Source organism: Lacerta agilis, chromosome 6, assembly GCF_009819535.1.
Source record: "Lacerta agilis isolate rLacAgi1 chromosome 6, rLacAgi1.pri, whole genome shotgun sequence".
NCBI classification, from domain to species: Eukaryota; Metazoa; Chordata; class Lepidosauria; order Squamata; family Lacertidae; genus Lacerta; species Lacerta agilis.
Genome location: NC_046317.1, coordinates 52640915 through 52660989, shown reverse-complemented (window position 1 = coordinate 52660989; position 20075 = coordinate 52640915). Strand labels below are relative to the sequence as shown.

The 20075-nt window shown below is 43.0% G+C and overlaps 1 protein-coding gene across 1 annotated transcript in view; it reads left to right on the top strand.

Moving 5' to 3' along the window:
* The window catches only part of TFEB (transcription factor EB), a 66937-nt gene extending 55543 nt beyond the window's left edge, over window positions 1-11394 (top strand). Inside the window, exons 3-10 of the mRNA XM_033152681.1 lie at window positions 1931-2176; window positions 3038-3286; window positions 3801-3881; window positions 4630-4750; window positions 4959-5015; window positions 8948-9023; window positions 9418-9565; window positions 9885-11394. Coding sequence (XP_033008572.1) covers window positions 1979-2176; window positions 3038-3286; window positions 3801-3881; window positions 4630-4750; window positions 4959-5015; window positions 8948-9023; window positions 9418-9565; window positions 9885-10340 — 1386 coding nt within the window. The 5' untranslated portion in view covers window positions 1931-1978 and the 3' untranslated portion in view covers window positions 10341-11394. The remainder of the gene's footprint in view (window positions 1-1930; window positions 2177-3037; window positions 3287-3800; window positions 3882-4629; window positions 4751-4958; window positions 5016-8947; window positions 9024-9417; window positions 9566-9884) is intronic.
* The last annotated feature ends 8681 nt before the right edge of the window (window positions 11395-20075 follow it).

Here is a 20075-nt window from a genome sequence, read left to right as displayed (position 1 = left end):
TTTTAAGTGAGTGAATGAGGAGGCCAACACTGGGAACACCATTTTGTTTGCAGTTTTTGTGGTTGTGTTTTTTGAAAGGAGAGCAAGAATTCATGAAAGATAGCTATAGCTCATTGAGACATTTTAAATGAGGGCTGTGTTATGTTGTCTCTGCTTTAATGAAAGTTTTTTGGCGGGGACGCTGCTGTTTTTCTTGTTGATTTTATTTATGATATGGTGTTTCGTTTTTAGCATTGTTTTGCTTGTAAGCTATTTATTGATAGATGGCTATATAAATTGAAGAAGAAGAAGAAGAAGAAGAAGAAATTATTTTTTTTTCTTTTTTTATTTTTTTTAAATAAATAATCCTTATTGCAAAATATTTAGAAGAAGAAATTATTATTTTTTCTTTTTTTCAAATAAATAATCTTTATTTCAAAATATTTAGAAGAAGAAGAAGAAGAAATTAAAGTAAACCATTTAACTTGCCATCAAAGAACCAAGTCCAGTCTTTGAAAAGCACTGGCGATCTGGAAAGTTTGTTCCCGATTTCAGGAGTGCCTGTGATTTCTTGTTTAGGTTGTTAACATGCATCTTGGAAGAGCAATTTTGTGGCTGTTATTGAACTGGCGCTGCAAATCTGTATTCTTTTTGCTAGGTGAAGGTCCCATTGAAATCAGCTGGACTTAACTCTGGGCTCGACACACTTCGCTTGTCCCATGCCTGGAAAGCACAGGTCCAAGCACTTTTCTGTTTGCCCCACAGCTTGCTCTGATTCAGCAGTAAAGAGTGAATTTCCCCAGGAGGAAGGGGTTAGGGCAAGTGGAAGTGTGGACAAGCCTCCTGAGTAGACATGTAGTGGGTGCCTACTGAGAAGATCCATAAAAATGCAACTGTAACAAAAGGAACTATTGTGAAAATAAGAAATATTTGTTTTTTTTGGGGGGGGGGCACCAAGAATCATATAAATTGAGGGGAGGAGAGAGACCAGTACAGCCAAAGAAAAATGACCACCTGCTCCTCTTTGCAAGTTCACTTCATCTAATGGAACAAACAAATTATAGTCACTGTTTGCAATTCTGTCTGATATAGAGCCTAAATGTGTCTTTCTGTTCATATGAGCTTGTCCTACCCTTGTGAAATTAGACGAAGAGTCACATGAATGTCAGCCGAGGGCTGTATTCCCTCACCCCGAACATCTAAAATGCATAAAATTAGTTACAGGTAGGTAGCCATGTTGGTCTGCCATAGTCAAAACAAAATAAAAAAATTCCTTCCAGTAGCACCTTAGAGACCAACTAAGTTTGTTCTTAGTATGAGCTTTCGTGTGCATGCACACAAACATTCATTCAAATGTGCATGTAAAAGGCAAAAACAAAACAAAACACAAAAACAAACAGTAATGTGCTTTATGTTGTTATACAGTACTTAAAATATGTTATTGTTCTGCTCTTGTTTTGTAGTTTCTGATTGTAGTTCATGTGCAACTAGGATCTAGAAAAACGTCTTGGCTCCCGCAAGAAACTCTGAATTGACATAGCAGTTCAGCTCATGCAATATTTATCTTGCCTAGCTTTTAATTACCATTATACTAGATATTTGGGAAAGTTCGGTGAAAAAAGAATTACGTATTTTGTTCTGGTCAGTTTTGCATAAATTACAAAAGATGTTAGAATTACGAAAGATGTTAGAAAAGATACATAAAGCAACAGTGGGGTCATAGAGTGTCCACACTAAGCTCAAGTCCATTAACACAGTCAAGCCTAGAGTTTTGCTGCTGCTGTACCTATTACAGAATCACTTATGCTAAGCAACTTTCAGTCTTGGTAAAATTCAGGTGCATATTTCGCAGTCCATGGCAATATTTCTGCTATAAAGGCAAAGGCCACATTTTATAGCCTTCCTTTGATGCTGAATGCTTGTGCCTAAATCCTTCTACTTTCCTTCTCAGGATTTTAAGTGTCCCGTGGGAAACGTTGATAAATCCAAAATACCCGCCATGGCGTCGCGAATTGGCTTGCGGATGCAGCTCATGCGAGAGCAAGTCCAACAAGAGGAGCAACGGGAGCGCATGCAGCAGCAGGCAATGATGCATTACATGCAGCAACAGCAGCAGATGCCAATGGCTCCAACCCCTGCCATCAACACACCAGTTCATTTCCAGTCACCACCATCTGTGCCGGGAGAAGTCTTAAAGGTACAGCTCAAGTAAATAAAAGTATGCCTAGTGGGGAAGCCAAATGGAGGCACTGTTTATGCTATGGAAATTGCATAGATGGATGTCTTGTGTTTACAAATCAACAAATAATGGACAGGGATAGCTCAGCCACAGTGATCCATGTGCAGGTAATCTCAAGACCAGGCTATTGTAGTGTGCTCTATGTTGGGCAGCTTGTACAAAATGCGGTTGTTAGGTTGCTAATGGGAGCAGCCTATTGCAGTCCTGCAAAACCTCTGCTGAAAGATCGACACTGGTTTGCTACTGGGCCAGTTTTAAGATTCTGTTGTTAACGTATAAAGCCATGAACAACTCAAGAAGACCTGAATCTGTGCTAGACCAGCCTGTCTGCTTAAATCTTAGGATGAGCTCCTCCTGGTTGAGCCACAACCTGTGGAAATACATTTCCCAATGGAGGGTTGTAGAAAGTTAGTCCTAGAAGAATCAGTATTTTGGGACTTGTGCTTTTGAACTTGTTCACTGGTAATCTAGGGAATTAGGGCTCAGCAGTGAGGTAGTTAAGTTTGCTGACGATGCCAAATTGTTCAGTGCGGTTAAAAAGAGAGAGAGAGAGAGAGATTGTGAGGGGTTCAAAAAAGGATAGACAGAGGTAGAGGAAAATGTGAACAATTGCAATTACACACAGTTTTGAGTATGGTTACGATTCAAAATGAGGGCGGAGGGGTTCAGGCAAGCCATAGTCGTGTGGAGACAATACTGTGTAAGGAAATAAAGCATTTTTGTTCCCGAAGAGCTGCTCAGTTGAAATCTCCTGCTACTTTTTATATGACAGCCCTCTGCTTCTACGTCTTTCCTCTCCTTTTTCCTGGACACTTCCAGGTTCAGTCCTTCCTGGAGAACCCTACCACATACCACCTTCAACGGTCACGAGACAAGAAGGTCCAAGAATTCCTGTCTGAAACCTATGGGAACAAGTTTGCTCCGCTGCTCAGTGCTCCATCTCCTAAGCCTCCTCCTTCTGTCTCGCCTGGCGTGAGGCCGAGCCATGTCATGCCCTCCTCTGCCGGCAACAGTACCCCCAACAGCCCAATGGCAATGCTCAACATTGGCTCCAACCCAGAAAGGGAGGTGAGTGAGTGGCTTCTATTCCTGGGGAACGGTGGATCTTTTGGGAGGGTTGGGAGATAATTCTGAATCCAGTTCCACTTTTCCTGGGAATGTACAGTAGGAAGTATTATAGGAAGTAAGAGCATTTGTTGTGGGGGAGAATTCAAGCTTGTAACCACCTCCCCTTTCTGCAAACTGAATCGAGAAGGTTCCACTACATAGTTGCACCACATGATTCTCCTAGTTTTGCAGCTTCAAGTTTTAGAAATGGGACAAAACGGAAGTCAGGTTTTTGTATCACTGTAGGAACTGTAATAAAGGAACATGGTGACTATGGGGGAACTTTCATCTCCAATCTTTTTTGGTAGGAGGCTTGAAAGAAGCAAACCTTTATAAGACTCACTTAAATCTGCAGTTGTGTTTCTCCTGTCTGTGTACATGAATGCATTATTATTATTATTTTAGTGAAAAAGTAAGTATTGACAGGATAGAGGAAATGGTTCTTCCAAATCTCAAAGGCTACTTTCCCTTCCAGATAGATGATGTCATTGAAGACATAATGCAGCTGACAACTACTGTGGGGTGCATTAATCCAGAAATCCATATGCCAAATACTGTGAGTATCTCTGGTTTTTTGCTTCTTGTTGTCAGAAAGTGAGGGAATGATGGAGGAAGGAAAGCTGCAAGATCATAATCTGCTGGATGAATGGTGGTGAAACTATGAAAACTATCCTAATGGGGGGGGGGGAAATAAGCTGCAGCGTGTCCATGCTGTGGGCCTATTGGGATGCTAGTTTGGACAGCAACATACCCTGCTACAACATTGGTGGCTGTGGAGTCTCTTAAACCCTGGCAGTCAATATAGTTTTCTTGTATTCACATCACTGGGATGAAGCTGGCTGTCTCTAAATCAGAAGGCGCCAGAACGATGCCCTCTGGAAGTTGTTGGACTCCCAGGTCCCAGCCAGCGTGGCCAATTTATTTATTTATTTAACCTGTGTACCACTTTATATTTCAAGAAATCTCAAAGTGGTCATGGATGGTGATGATAGCTGTAGTCCGACAACATCTGGAGGGCACCCCCCCACACACACTTTGTAACCAGGAGCTCAGTCAGTAGAGCATGAGACTCTTGATCTCAAGGTCATAGGTTTGAGCCCCACGTTGGGCAAATGATTCCTGCACTGCAGGGGGTTGGACTAGATGACCCTTGTGGTTCTTTCCAACGCTGCAGTACTGTGATTTTGCTATGATACTTTGCATCTGGCTGGAATCCTATTTCTTTGCCCCCTCCATTCTATTGCATGTTATTCCTATGCAAAGATTTTTTTTAAAGTGTTTTGTTCCTTTCCTTTGTTTTCCAGCTGCCATTGTCCAGCAGCCACATGAATGTGTATAGCAGCGATCTTCAGATGACACCCTCTGTGGTGGGCATGACCAGCAGCTCCTGCCCGGCAGATCTGACGCAGAAGAGAGAGCTCACGGGTAACTTGGCAGGGCTTATGATCCTTGGATCCATGCCTGAGTTGATTTGTTGGGGCCATATCCAGCCCCAGCTTTGACTCAGGGTGTAGGTCACTGGGAATTCTGTTTTCATGTGTGCATGTGAGCATATATGCACATGCACATGTGCAACAACACTTATTTCTCTTGACCCACTGCTTTGCTTGACAGCTTGGTCTTTTGTCTCTAGATGCAGAGAACCGTGCATTGGCTAAGGAACGCCAGAAGAAGGACAATCACAATCTGAGTGAGTGGTGCTTTGTTAAAACCATGTGGCCTGAACATCTTCCCAAATTGTCTTCAGTGATCCCTGCTCTGTTCCCCCTTATTCCTTCTAGAGAAGATATGAGAAATCTCTCTCTTTCATGGGCAGTGTGGCAACCCAGTGTGTACTGGCATCTTTCAGAAGCAATGCTGTCTTGCAGGAGTCTTAAAATTTCACTCCTTTGTTAATGCAAGTATCTGACTGAAGTATCCAGAATTCTGTACCTGTTGCATATGCACAGAGCTGGGTCTGTCTTCATGTGGACCTTTTGTGTTTTATCCTTCTACTGTTAGCCATTCAACTTGGAACAAAAGGGTGCTCATGTATCCAGCAAGCCTTTTTATCACCTGAGTGGTTCATAGAAGGTGTGGGGTTTGGAGGTTGGTAGCTATTTCCTTTTTTTTTTTAACAGAATTTATTGGCATTTTCACAAAACAACATAAACCCAACCCCCACACCTACAAATATCAAAACAAATACAAATACACATACACATAATGTCAGGATTCTTCTTCTTATCTGTATATCTTGCTATAGAAAAAAGAAAAAAAAAAAAAAATTCTAGTTCCGAATCTTGACACTTGACTTCCCCCGCCTGTGCACCTTCGGTTTTAATACAATACACTTTCTCCTTAACATCTTTTCTCTATAGAAGTTTAACTTAACTTGATATAGAAAGAAAAAACACCTTTGTCTTATCTTTTGCATTATAGCCTAAAACTTAACCAAATATTCTTTGAGCTAAACTTATTTCTTCTATCATTTAACATGCTGCTTTTAACTTAAATTCAATATCTCCTTACTTATTTAACATAAACTTATTTAACAAACTTCACACTCCGATTTCGGATACCATGGCAGACCATCTATGTTATACCATGATTAATTCAACCCACTCCCCTTTTGTCCATTGTCTTCTCCTGTCTTTCACCAGAACCGAATCCCCTATTGTATGCTTCTGAATGTCCACAGATCCAGGTTACAACCACAACAAACCCTGCATCGAGCTCCAAGATGTTCATCCTCTGCATTCTGAGCTTCTCCGTAGCTTTGTACCAAAATTCTTCTTCTTGTAGAAATCTTAATTCTCTGTCCCTCGACCCCGAGCTGCCACCTCGGAATCTAGATATTAAAAAACTTTCCGTTTCAGGGTTTCTGCCACCCCCTGAAAACAGTCCCTGTTCCAATCGGATTTGCTCTGCCATCTCAGACCATCCTTCCAGCACATCTTCCAGCTCTTTGCAAAAGTCTGTTTCCATTGAGTAAATTTTTTGGAGAGCCTCCTCTGTGGAATGCAGATTATTTCCATTTATAATCCCACACAAGACTCTTAATTTTCGATTAGTCAGCTCCAATTGAAAGACAGTGAGCTTTTCCTCTACCTCCCAGTCCTTCTGTGCTAGCATAAGCGCAAAGTCCAACATCTTCGGGGAAGGGAGGTGGGTATCAAATTACATTTCCTGTCTTTTTCCTCCTTTGTCTCAATTTTTTCCTGCGCAATTCCAAATCGCCGCCATTTCTTCCGAAGCCAGAGTATAAAGACCAAAACTTCAAATGGAGATATTTTTCCTCAATTAACCCCTGAGAGGGAATCTCTACAGAGTCAGTTTTCAAATTCCAAGTACTTTCAAATGATTAGTGTAGCAGCAGTCACTTAAAGAGTTAAGTCCTTCCACCACCCGAAGGGAGAGAGGCGGGCTGCCTTTTCTTTTGATCCCAGAGCTTTTCCCGAAGTACAAAGAGTCAGTCAATTACTCACAGCTTCTGGTTTCTTGGCAACTCCTTAATGACAGGTAGAACAGAGACGCTCCTCACGGACTTTGCCGCCGCATGTAAACATCCCGGTTGGGGCATGTCCCCCTAGAGCCCGACTCCGTGGTCCCTTCACCCCCACTCCCCCCTTACAGGGGGCGCGGGGGAAGGGTTCGGAGCACAGCGGGCATAGCCGGGGAGCCCAGGGCGCGGGACGCTCTTCCCGCGCCCCAACCAGAGCCCTGCATGCGGCTGCAGGGCTCCTAACCCCCGGGATGAACTGGGTGCCTCGCCACCGAAGCAACCCAGGACCATCCGCGATGGCGCCAGCCGCCGGAAGTCCGTTGGTAGCTATTTCCAACACTGCTAAAGCATGGATTCATGTAATTGTGCTGCCTTGGTCTGGAAGAAATCAGCAACTGCAACTTTGCATTTCTTCTTACATTTCATTTCAAAAGCAGACACCTGTTTTAATATAATTAGCTATAAGAATGGAAGATAATCAGTTCAGTGGTGCTGCTTTTGGGATAAAGAAAGAAAGCCATGCTGTCAATCTGGGGAATAACCATTTTAGTCACGGTTTTACCTGGATTTTATTTGGAGGAGAAATTGCTGGTCATATGTAGTATAATATTTGTATTGGTTTATTTAGAAATATGCAAGCAGAATATAAATGAAAGCAATTAGCATATTAACTCCAAACAGCCAGCCAGAAAAAGGCATTCTGAACTAATAATAATAATAATAATAATAATTTTATTTATACCCCGCCCTTCCCAGCCAGAGAACCGGGCTCAGGGCGGCTAACATCAATTAAAATCACAACAAAAAACATAAAAACGATCAATTTAAAATAACAGATTAAAATACAAATTTAAAATTCAATTAAAACTGCAGGTCTCAATTTCAAAATAACCCACCAATAAAAGATGAAGCATAAATATTAAACAGAAACCAACCCAAAGGCCAGGTGGAACAGCTCCGTCTTGCAGGCCCTGCGGAAAGATGCCAAATCCCGCAGGGCCCTGGTCTCCCGTGATAGGCTGTTCCACCAAGTCGGGGCCAATATTGAGAAGGCCCTGGCCCTAGTTGAGGCCAACCTAACGTCTTTGTTGCTCGGGACCTCCAAAAGATTATCACTTGAGGACCTTAAGGTCCTACATGGGACATACCAGGAGAGGCGGTCCCTTAAATACGAGGGTCCCAAACCGCATAGGGCTTTAAAGGTCAAAACCAGCACCTTAAACCTGATCCTGTACTCCACCGGGAGCCAGTGCAGCTGGTAAAGCACTGGATGAATGTGGTCCCGCGGCAAAGACCCGGTAAGGAGCCTCGCCGCGGCATTCTGCACCCGCTGGAGTTTCTGGGTCAGCTTTAGGGGCAGCCCCGCGTAGAGCGAGTTACAATAGTCAAGTCTGGAGGTGACCGTCGCATGGATCACTGTGGCCAGATCAGGGCGAGAGAGGTAGGGGGCCAACTGCTTAATACGGCGGAGATGGAAAAATGCCACCTTTGCTGTGATTGCAACCTGTGCCTCCATAGAAAGAGAGGCATCAAAGGTTACGCCCAAACTCTTGACGGAAGGCGCTGGCACTAGTTGGGCCCCCGCAAGAGATGGGAGTTGGCCTCCCAACCCCATGTCGTCCCGACCCAGCCAGAGGACCTCTGCAAGTTATTGCTATCCTATTGGCCGACTCTGCCTCTAATTATGTCCTTCTTTCTGTTACACCAAAACTGCTTTTTGTTATGCACATTGCATATACTTGCAAATGTGTATGCACACAGTCACTGTGTGTGTGTGTTTGGATGCAAATATATGCAGATTTAGGATTGCATCCAAGGCTACACGGGCAGTGTTACACTTGCACAATGAGGCTTCCTTCTCTCCCCCACATACCTCCAAAAACTGCTCCAGAGGGTCCCCCAAACCTGTTGAAAAGATTGTGAGGGTGTGTAGGGGGTGCTACAAGGCAGAAGAGGGAAAGTTCTGCTGCCTAAGTGGAACTCCCTTGAGTGAGTGGAACGGCAACATTGGATACAACTCTAAATTGATTCATAATTTCTTTCATCAGATGATATTTATTTTGGCACCTTTGTATTCATTTTTCATTTATACTTTTAATAAATATTTCGTTTCCCCACTACTTTTGTTTTTCTCTTAGTTGAAAGAAGACGAAGGTTCAACATCAATGATCGCATTAAGGAACTAGGAATGCTCATCCCCAAAGCTGGAGACCTGTAAGTTGTGCTCAAATGTTCAATTATCCTAATGCCTCCTGAAGAGCCATGAAGGAGCTCATGCTCTGAAACAGGCAACGGGAATAAAGCCTTCTGGGGAAATCATTGTTCCATATTCACTGAAAACACTACTTTCACTTTTGCCCCCCCAAATATTCACAACACACCTTTTGTCTCAGCTAAAATCCCAAACTTCTTTAAGCCTTAAATAAAAGATTTGTTAGAGGCAGATAAAACTTAGTATAATGGCACAAATGCTTGAGCCCCCCCCCTTCATTTGTGTGGAAACTTTCAACACTAATGATGCTCTGAGCATAATTGCCTCCAGAACTTTCCTGAATCTGGAAGTCCTCCTTTTATTCTCTTAACATTCTGCTCCTATGTCTTTTTCCAGGGATGTGCGCTGGAACAAAGGGACAATCCTGAAAGCCTCTGTTGATTACATCAGGAGGATGCAGAAAGACTTGCAAAGGTCACGAGATCTTGAGAATCATTCTCGGCACCTGGAAATGGCAAACAAGCAGCTCTGGCTCCGCATACAGGTGAGTCTCCATCTTTTTGTCCTGTGCTTGCACCTCCTAAATCTCTGCCTTCCTTTTACCCATTCATTCCTTCAGCCATCACTTTCCTCATCCCTACCCCCGCTCCAGTTGGCAGCCCTGTCTCATAATCTCGTCCTCAGGGAATAGATGAAAGAGGTTCTCAACCTTGGCTGCAAAGCTGATTCTTACTGTGGCCTTCACCCACATGATAGCATTGCTTCCGTTAATAATGCCTATTGGAATTTGGGTGGGTGGGTGGAGATCATGTCGCTTGCTTATCTGTCTGACTGTTGTCATGTTTGTGTGCCTTGTCCTAAAGGAGCTGGAGATGCAGGCCCGAGTCCATGGCCTACCAACTGCTTCACCTTCTGGCATGAACATGGCTGAACTCGCTCAGCAAGTTGTGAAGCAAGAAACCCCTGGAGAAGAGGACACAACACAGATCCAGCCGCCACCGCAGCCACCACTCCATCCTGAGCAGGAGGCCCAGCAGCACCAGCCTCACTTTGCTCCTCCGCAGTCCCCTTACCACCAGCTGGACTTCACTCACGGCCTGAGCTTTGACGACAACTCGAGAGGCTTCCACGACCCTCTGGACCCCAGCCAAAATGTCTCCTTCCCTTCTCTGTCCAAGAAGGAGCTGGACTTGATGCTGATGGAGGATACCATGCTGCCCATGGCGTCTGACCCCTTGTTCTCTGCCGTGTCCCCGGAAGCTTCAAAGGCTAGCAGTCGCAGAAGCAGCTTCAGCATGGAGGACACAGATATGCTGTGATGAGAAGCTTCTAAGGCAGAAAAGACTTGGAGTCAAAATATTGTTTGTTTGTTTTCTGAAGATTCGTCCCTCTGCCTTATCCCTTCAGGCTTACCCAAAGGGCATATGAGACTGAACAGAGATGCCTCCTGAACTAGGAGATTGTGTTTGTGCGTGTGCACGGAGTAGGAAATGCTCCGCACAAAGCTCACCCCAGCTCTTGGAATGTTACCCCCAAGTTTCTCTTCTGCCTTGATTTGCCAAAAACACCCACCCACCCAAGCAGCCTTGCCTCCTCTGCCGTGACCACGGGATGATCATGGTTTTCTTATGGCCCTTTTATAGCCTTTCAGATCCCTGCAGGTGTATCTCAGGGCCCTGTGCCTTTAATACTACGTGTCCTGCAGATCCAGTTTGAGCATTTATGCAACAATGTGATTTTAGTGTTGACGGCTGGGTGGCAGCTTGTCCTGTTTGAGAAGCAGCTTTAACCAAGGCTTGGTGCTAATCTCTTTTTCTTCTTGAGGACTAGCACATCCCTTAAGCCTCACTGCTAAAGCGCGCCTCAGGTTGAGAACAGTTTCCGGTTACGAACGGACCTCTGGAACGGATTCCGTTTGTAACCAGAGGTACCACTGTACAGGGCAGGGATATCCAGTAGACCCTGCAAGAGAGTGCGGTGCTACCACTTAGCAGTGTGGTGGGATGGGTGGTGATTTTGTATCAATTCTTTGGAGAGATGGAAGGATAATGTGATTGCTCTTGCAGAGCTTTTGCTAAAGTCAGAAGCCCAAGTGGGATAATGGCAGCCTTAATTAACTTTTTGATGGCTTTCAAAATGCACACTCCATTAGATTTCGACTAGACCTCTAGTCTGAGTTGTCCAAAGCTGTTGATGGCTAATTCTGGCTTGTGTCTATCCTCCATTTTAATATTTTTGACCGTCAACCTTCATAGCCATACAGAGTGCATTTGTGCACCTCAATATATTTCAGACTATTGCCATCATTCACCTAGCAAAATGGGTAAGCTGTCTTTCCATTTAAACCCACTGCTAGCTGCAGCAAAAAAAAAATCTTGCAAAGTATCTCCAGCTGCATGTTTGCTTCTCCCCCACCACCCATGTGTATGGCAGTTGAGGACTGAGGCCACAGCCCATCAATCTAGCTGGCAGCAGCTCAATCTGTTGCCCCTTCATGCTGGGTGTCATACATCAGTAACTTTGCTACATATGAATACATTTTTTTAGAACCTTACAAATTCCATCCTGTGTCCCTAAGCCCTCCTTGTCCCTGAAAGGAGCTCAAAGAATCTTCCTTTGCACCAGTTTAATTGAGCTTCTTCAGCTAAACTAGTGCAAACTGTAGTGTGGTTCTGAGCACATTTGTTTTAAACTGATTTTAATATTGTATTTTTAAATTGCTGTAACCTGCCCTGGGACCTTATGGCAAAGGGCGAGTAATAAATCAAATTAATCATAATAATAACAATACATACATACATCCACTTACGCCTCTTTATTTTGGAATGTATGTGTCACTCTCCCACTACATGTGCAGATGTTTGGTGTGCCTATTTCCAGTAACAACTGCAAATCAAAATGCCATGAAAAGCAGGTATTATTTGTGGCATGCTAATTTTAAGTGATTAACACAAGTTGGTAGTTTGCACATGTTATATTCGTGGTGGGGAACATCCCAAGCATACACAACTCTCCTGACCTTACATTTCCTATCCTCAACACCCTCCTGTACAATTCAAATTAAGATGGAGACATTGCAGCAGGGATCCTTCTTTTTCCTATTGTCAAACAATGTATGAATGAGAAATTCTATCAGTTCTGAAGGTGTGCGCCTTGGTTTACTTCACAGCTTTATTTGAGTGTTTTGGCAACTGCTATCTCCTAGAACTGATAAGATCACCAGCTGTTCCTTTTTGCAGCCTAAGTTCCCTGCATCTCACTCTTCCAGGCAGTCTTGGGCAGGTCTCAGAGTAACTAGATTTTATGCCTACCATCAGTGCTTCAATGTCTCAGGGCATTTTGGTCAGGGCTCAATAATCCTTCCAGTCACTTAGGAATTGTGGTGCTTTGCAGGTCCAGCCCATTAGTGCCTGACATTATCTGTCCTTGACCAGCCCCTGGTAGCTGTGGCCAAATTGTCTGCTCTACATTTCTTCAGCCCCACAGGTAACTCAGGAAGTTCAAAAGAAGCAAGGACCTCCTTGCTGCCTGCTTGGCACCTTGTATGTTGCATCAGATGAAAATCCTCTATTGCACTGTGAGCTGCTTCACGTGTACATTGCACAGAGACTTGGCCTGATGTTTTTGGCAAGAGCAATACGCTTGGTAGTGCTTGAATGTAAGTTATCACAGATGGATCAATGTTCAGTGGCCTTAGGGTAGATTGCTGCCAGAGGGCTTGTAAGCATGGGTCTGAGCACTTTTGCCTTCATCCCTTTCCCTCAGAAAACCTGCTCTTTAACACTAAATTGGAACAAATAGCAATCCGTGGAAGACCTGGTTGATGTTTGTTCTGATTCTGTGCTAAACCATGGGTTTTCCCTGGGGGAAAGTGGCAGGGCAAAGGGAGTCATGGATGAGCCTCTAGTGGAATATATCAAGCCTGTGAAGTTAGGAGGCCTTGGCTCCAACTGAATCTCAGTTCCTTGGTTAAGTTGCTCTGCGTGTGATAGAGATATTTTGGAGAAGCAAGTGGAAACATCTAGTCGCATGGGGACATGAACATGTTGTATTTGTGAGCCTGAGGAAGTGTCAAGTGATACTGTTCAGATTATTACATTTAGCTTCTTAAGTCTGCTCTAGTCTTTTTGGACTTGCAGTGTGCATGCCTTAATGGTATCTAGAATCTGCTTCTCATTTTGGATCTATGGAGAAAGGAAGCCCTGACTTCTTCTCAAAATGCTTATTGACATATTTAGAGAGGCCATGGTTCACTGGAAGAGCTCGTGCTCTGCATGCAAAAGATCCCAAAAAGGTCAAGTAGGAGGTGATGCAAGAGACCTCTGCTTGAGAGCTTGAAGAGCCTCCTGCTAGTCAGAGCAGACAAGACTTGAGCTAGATGGACCCAAGTATCTGACCTGGTTATATGGCAACTTCCTCTATTAAACAAATGAGGAAAAACCCGAACGAAAGGGAACTAACTTTAGCATTTCAGGTAACAGCTTCCTTTTCTCTGAAACTTTTTTTTTTTGGGGGGGGGGGGGGAGGTAGAGATTTCAATTCCATAACCATGAGCCATCTGCCAAAGAGCCATCAGCATATTCCTTTCAGACAAAGCAGTGCCTTCAGTCTCCTGTGGTTTTGTAGGGTCTTTCTGCACAATCGGTCAAACAAAGTCCTAGCTGTATCTTTAGCTATTTATGATGCTCTTGCAAGTCCTCCTCACCCACCTTCTTACAATGTTCCATCTGCGCACTCTGGAAATGAGGGAGGTAGACATATGCAGGAGAGGGGAAGGACACAACATCCAAATATTTTTTAATTTATTTTTTAACTCAGCTAAACAAAATAATGCTGTGTAGCCTTTCTGGGATTTGCTACTTTTTTAAAAAAGGCTAGATGACTACTCAATTGCTGGAGCTGTACACCAAGGGACTGTACAGCCTTCAAAGAGTGAAAATAACAAACAACCCAAAAGTTCACAAAATAGTGTCTGCTTGGAGGGAGAGTAAATCACTAGTCAGTCATCACTTATCCAGTAGAAGCATGTGACATGCATGCAACCAAATTCCATGCAGCAGTGACATAATCAACAGATGTGCTGTTGAGGGAAGGTGGTACTTCTTTCTCCAAGCTACCTGCTGAATTTTATCTGCAGCAAAATTAAGGTGGGGAGTATGTGGCTCTGCCTCCAGCAGATTGGAATATTTCAAAAATGAGGAATTTGGTAAAACCACTTAGACAACTCAGCTCCAAGTTCATCCAGGGCTTGTTTTAGTGTTTTCAGTGCCACTGCAATGAGCATTTTGTATTACTGAGGTATCTGTATTCTGAAAACATTGTAATCCTTTTGTGACAAAGCACCTTCTGTAAACACATGCAGTGTCACAGTTTTGTGCCACAGTGACCCATTTAAAACTGTGATCTGATTATTTTCCAATTCACTTCTGTTGCTTCTGAGTCAGAAGAACAGAAGATTTAAGGCTCTGTGACCTTGTGTGTAACACACATTGCATGTGAACATCTGGGCAAGGAAACAGCAAATCAGAACTGGGCAGATTTTCATCAACAGATCATGTAGGACAGTGGTTCCCAATTACCTAAATACTACAGAGCCCCTACTTTTGAAAATTTTTAATATCTCTGTGAAGTTTTTGTTATGTGGATGGTGCTACAGACCACTGCATGGGTTATGTGGACTCCCTGCGGTCCGTGGACCACCAACTGACAACCGCTGATGTAGGCGATGCACTTTCCTCTGCCCACAGCAACCACAGCCTTTGCTGTAATGGAACAAGATTGCACTAGTATCACGGTACACATCTTGGAAGATGCTTGTGACATAATTGCAACCAACACAATTATGACTTCTTCCTACAAATGCAATGCTATTTTATTTTCCTCCATTTAAATGTATTTTTCTTCAAAGGTCTAGCAGAGGAACAAGCACATTTCCCACCCCACCCCACTATCTTCTTTTTCTTTTTTGCATCATTCCCCACAGTAAGGAAACTTCTCCTGCTTTGCCCATAAAGGGAGATATGGATTATAGTGCCTGGTGGTGCTGGACTAGGGCTTGTGCTGCTTTGGTAATTAACGTAGCAAGTACCGATTTAGTCATCCAGAAGAACATACCTAGACATGCAGCCATGTGAGACCAAAACCATTCGGACTTGATTTTGCACCATAGCGCATTTTGCAAAGTTGGAATATTTTTATCATGAAATATATATTAAGCAGATTTCCTAAAGAGGAATTTGGTAGAACCAAGTATGGTCTAGATGGCAACCTAGGGCAGCCTTCATTAACCTGGTGCTCTCCAGATGTTTTGGATCCTGATTCCCTGCCAGCCAGCATGGCTGTCTGGTTGGAGCTGCTGGGAGTTGTAGTCCAAAACACCAGGTTAGGGAAGTCTGGCCTAGATTTTCACGAACCACCACCCCCTTTCCATTTTTCTGTACAGCAGTTCCATAACTATTGGTTTATTTCAAGTGTCTGTGGAAGGATAGCGGGCATTAGAAGTAGGCCCTTTGAGACACAGTTTGTACACTGTTGGACAAGAAAGTATTGTGAACTCCTGCCAAAGGCCAATGGGTGTGCAAGCTGTGTTATCGGCAGTAAAATGTATGGCAACTTGAATGCAAGCGTTCAGTGCATGTTGTGAGTTTGAGGGGAAAATTTGAAAATGCCGGTGATATTAGAAACCCTTTTGGGGCGCAAAAGGAGAGCATAAGGTTGGGTTGGTGCTTTACAATCAATTGTAAATGTATTAAGCATGTGATAATATGTATTAAGAAAAAGCTTCCGTTTGTACAAAGACTATATTGGAAGGATCTGCACCAGTTATAGTGCAGATACCTGAAAAAACACTGAGTGGGGGAGGAATAGAGAAAACGACTTATTGGAAGGTTATTTCTCAATTCATTATATTACATGTTAGAACTCTCATGTTCATGAAGTGCTTCTGCAGAGACAGAATGCGGTTATTACATGCATTATGCAGTGTGCTTGATTTACAAGACATAGGTATAGGATGTGAATGTAATATTTGTTCAAAAAGCCTGTGGTTTTCAGCCTCTTTTCTTCTCAGGATTTTAAACTATGGCATATTTGTATTTCTTCCTTATCTGGGACAGAAAAATCATGTTATCTGCAAAACTAGAGCTTAAAAAAACAAAAACAAAAAAACAAAAAACCCAGTCTGGGCTATTGGGTCTAACAGCACAATCCTGAGCCCGCGTACTCAGATGTAAGTCCCCTTAAGTCCAATGGGACATACTTTGAAGTAAGTATGCATAGGCTTGCACAATCTAACAGTGCAACCCTATGCCTGTTTATTGATAAATCCCATGGTGCTCATTGAGGCTTGCTCCTAGGTATGTGTGCACAGGATTGTAGCTTTAATGTCTGATCTGTTTGTAATCTTCAACTCAACAAGATCCAGTAGGCTTTGAAAAACATGTGAATTTGGAGAGAGAAGCCAGAATGTTTTCTCCCCCCCCCAAAAAAAAATCTAGCAGTTTTTTTATGCCTCAGCTTGCAAATAAGATCAGTCTCAAGCAACTGAAAGGGACCTAATTTTCAGAAAGTATTGTACTCATAAGTTCCTTTCTTTCAAATATTAGACTATTGAGATGTCTCATGCTAGGTACTTGAAATCAGTGGTCACCTTTCTTTAAAATTTGGGGGCAAAGATTTTTATATGTTCTCTTTACCTTCGTTTCTACATGCTAGTATATGCCATAGCACAGCATGCTTTGTTGACTTATATGGTGAAGTTGTGTATATTGTATACACAGCAAGGATTAATTACAAACTATGAAGTATATATTATATATGGCTCCCCACTGGAACAGATAAAAGGTACCACTTTACCAAAATCTCTTCCAGTGTGAGAAGTGAGGGGCTGGCCTTTTTTGAGAATTAGTCACAAATTTTTAAAAGAATGTTTTTAATAAAACAAAGAAAAAGAAAAATGCACCACGCTCTGATTCTGAAATGTTACTACTGTTTTATAAATAAATGTATAAAATAATGGACTGGAACAGAGGAAAAAAATCATTAAAATTTATTTATTTACAATCGATTGAGACATCTGATTCTTTTGGGATACAAGCGAGCACACTAAAGCATTTCAATAGGAACTGCCATGCTATAGTGCTAATATAGTTTAGGGAGGGTGAAGCCTTTTGAGAAAGATCGTCTTCAAAATAGCACAGAAGATAACAATGGGAAGGACAGACTAACTGCGGGAACCGGAGATGTGGGGATCTACTTTCCATCCACTTCACCAGATGCAGCTTTCAGAGAGGAAAACTTCAAGCCTTTTCAGGGCAGAGTGGGACAAAATTGCAATGTACAGCAATTTGCAAAGTGATGCTATCCTATCTTTGATGCTGCAGGTAAATCATTTCCCTTGCAAATCTGGAAACTTACATGGATTTATGCTCTTTAAACAAATTGTGCTTGAGGATTAAGAGCACAAGGTGGTGCTGTTGGCATGGCTGTCCCAGAGCTTTAAAACTCCATCTGGCACAGATCTGTGGCTTACCTTTCATGCGCTAATGGACATAACTTTGTCATACTTTCTTTATGCTATGTGAAACTGACAAGTTATCTATGCACGTCCATGAATAGCAAGCAGTGTGGAAAGGGGGGTTTAAATTGCTTTAAATTTGTTTATTCCTTCCCACCCCCATTCAGTTTGAATATTTGAGCCCAAATTCCATTAAATATGTGTAGTTTTAAGGGTCAGAATGGGGAAGAAACAGGCAATATTTGTTAATACTTTGCTGTTTGAGTTCTGGCAGTACCAGTTGGCTTCCTGACTTTCATTTCTAAAGATTGTGATGTAAGGCATTTAAATTTGATATAAGATTGTGATGTAAGGCACCTAAATTTTCTGGACTTTAATAAAATCATGCAATTTGCAGCTTACTGTCTAAAGGGAGACAGGATAACATAAAACTATGTTGAAGAGACTGAGCTATGATCATGAAGTCCCAGTCTGAATCTCATCTCGGACCTCTGCTATGAAATTATTCCGCTTGCTCCTGCCGGTGACTTTGTGGCTTTTCTCCATATCTCTGCATGGGTAGCTACTTATCCAGGCTGTCCTAAGACCCAATTGGCTGCTTCCATTACACCATCCCCGATGGGACCTGCAGAAGAAGTAGTGGATTCACTTGTCATCGGTGATGATAAAGTGCAGGTGCAGGGAATCTTTGGCCCACCACATCCCCAAACAGTGGAACGAAAGACCAGAGCCACCTGTTTAATGTGGTTGAAATGGCAGTTCATTCAATGGTCATGGAACTAGTAACGCTTGAAAAACCCTGATCACTGAGGTACAGAAGAAATCTATATACTTTCTCTCTTTCCCTGTGGGATAAGGAAACAGCAATACTGGGCACTGGAGAGCAATGCATGATTTTCTCCTGCATCTGTGGGGCATGGAGTGGGTAGAGTTTGAGGTGCCACTCCCATCAGAGCCCACGACACACTAATGTTGATGTTTCTCATTTACTTACCAGAAGGCCTCTTTTTTGATATCATTCCTCTAACCTAGTACATCCTCCCAGCTCATAATATTGCAGTTGGCCAACTATATTTCCTATGTGTTTTAGGTGATGGATATTCTAGAGGGCTTCATTTTCATCAGGTTTTACTGGGGGGGGGGGGAAGAGTAGAAGGTTTCAGTGTGAGTGAGAGAGATGAAACATTCAGTGCGCACTTAAGGATATACCGACAATTAAATTGCAAGTAAACAAACAACCCAAGTGTGTTTTAAGAGCATTAATTGCCCCCTTCTAATGATAAGAGATACAGCTCCCCTGGGGAATAATCACACTTAGCTTGAAGTGCAGGAGAAGCCTTCCACCCTCTAAATGGCATCTCTGGGTATTCCCTTTAGTATAAAAGGGTAGAAAGCCATTTAAATCAAACAGATTTCTGCTGCGACGGAATGAATATCTCTGTTACTCCCCCTATTAGTAAAGTAGGGGTACTCCATGCTGATATGCAGGGAGCCAACATAGTAATGCAGGGGGTAGGGGTCCCTTCAGATAGAAGGGCAGGAAAATCTTGCCTTAAAAAAGTCCTCAGCCTAACTGTTGATGCAAACTCACAAGCACAATTAATGACTAGTCCCCCACCCCCTAAGTGCAAACCTGGTAAAAGAAAATGATCACTGGTTCAGTAAGTGGAGCATAGAGCTACATCCTCAGTTTTTCCAACTTGAGTTTAACATGTTGTTGTTGTTTAGTCATGTCTGACTCTTTGTGACCCCATGGACCAGAGGAAGAAGAAGAAGAAGAGTTTGGATTTGATATCCCGCTTTATCACTACCCTAAGGAGTCTCAAAGCGGCTAACATTCTCCTTTCCCTTCCTCCCCCACAACAAACACTCTGTGAGGTGAGTGGGGCTGAGAGACTTCAAAGAAGTGTGACTAGCCCAAGGTCAACAGGCAGCTGCATGTGGAGGAGCGGAGGCGCGAAACCGGTTCACCAGATTACAAGTATGCTGCTCTTAACCACTACACCAGCTCTCACTTCCATACACCACTACTGGGAAAACCATAGCTTTAACTATACGGACCTTTGTCGGCAAGGTGATGTCTCTGTTTTGTTTTGTTTTGTTTTGGGTTTTTTTGGAATATACTGGGTGGGAAGTCTCTGGGTCAGGAGCGCTGACTTGTCCCCCACACTGAGGGGGCCTGAGGTCACATGACATCACATGTCACATGATGTCTCTGCTTTTTAAGATGCTGTCTAGGTTTGTCATTGCTTTTCTCCCAAGAAGCAGGAGTCTTTTAATTTCGTGACTGCTGACACCATCTGTAGTGATCATGGAACCCAAGAAAGTGAAATCTCTCACTGCCTCCATTTCTTCCCCTTCTATTTGCCAGGAGGTGATGGGACCAGTGGCCATGATCTTAGGTTTTTTTTTTATGTTGAGCTTCAGACCATATTTTGCACTCTCCTCTTTCACCCTCATTAAAAGGTTCTTTAGTTCCTCCTTACTTTCTGCCATCAAGGTTGTGACATCAAGCATATCTGAGTTTAACATATGAGGT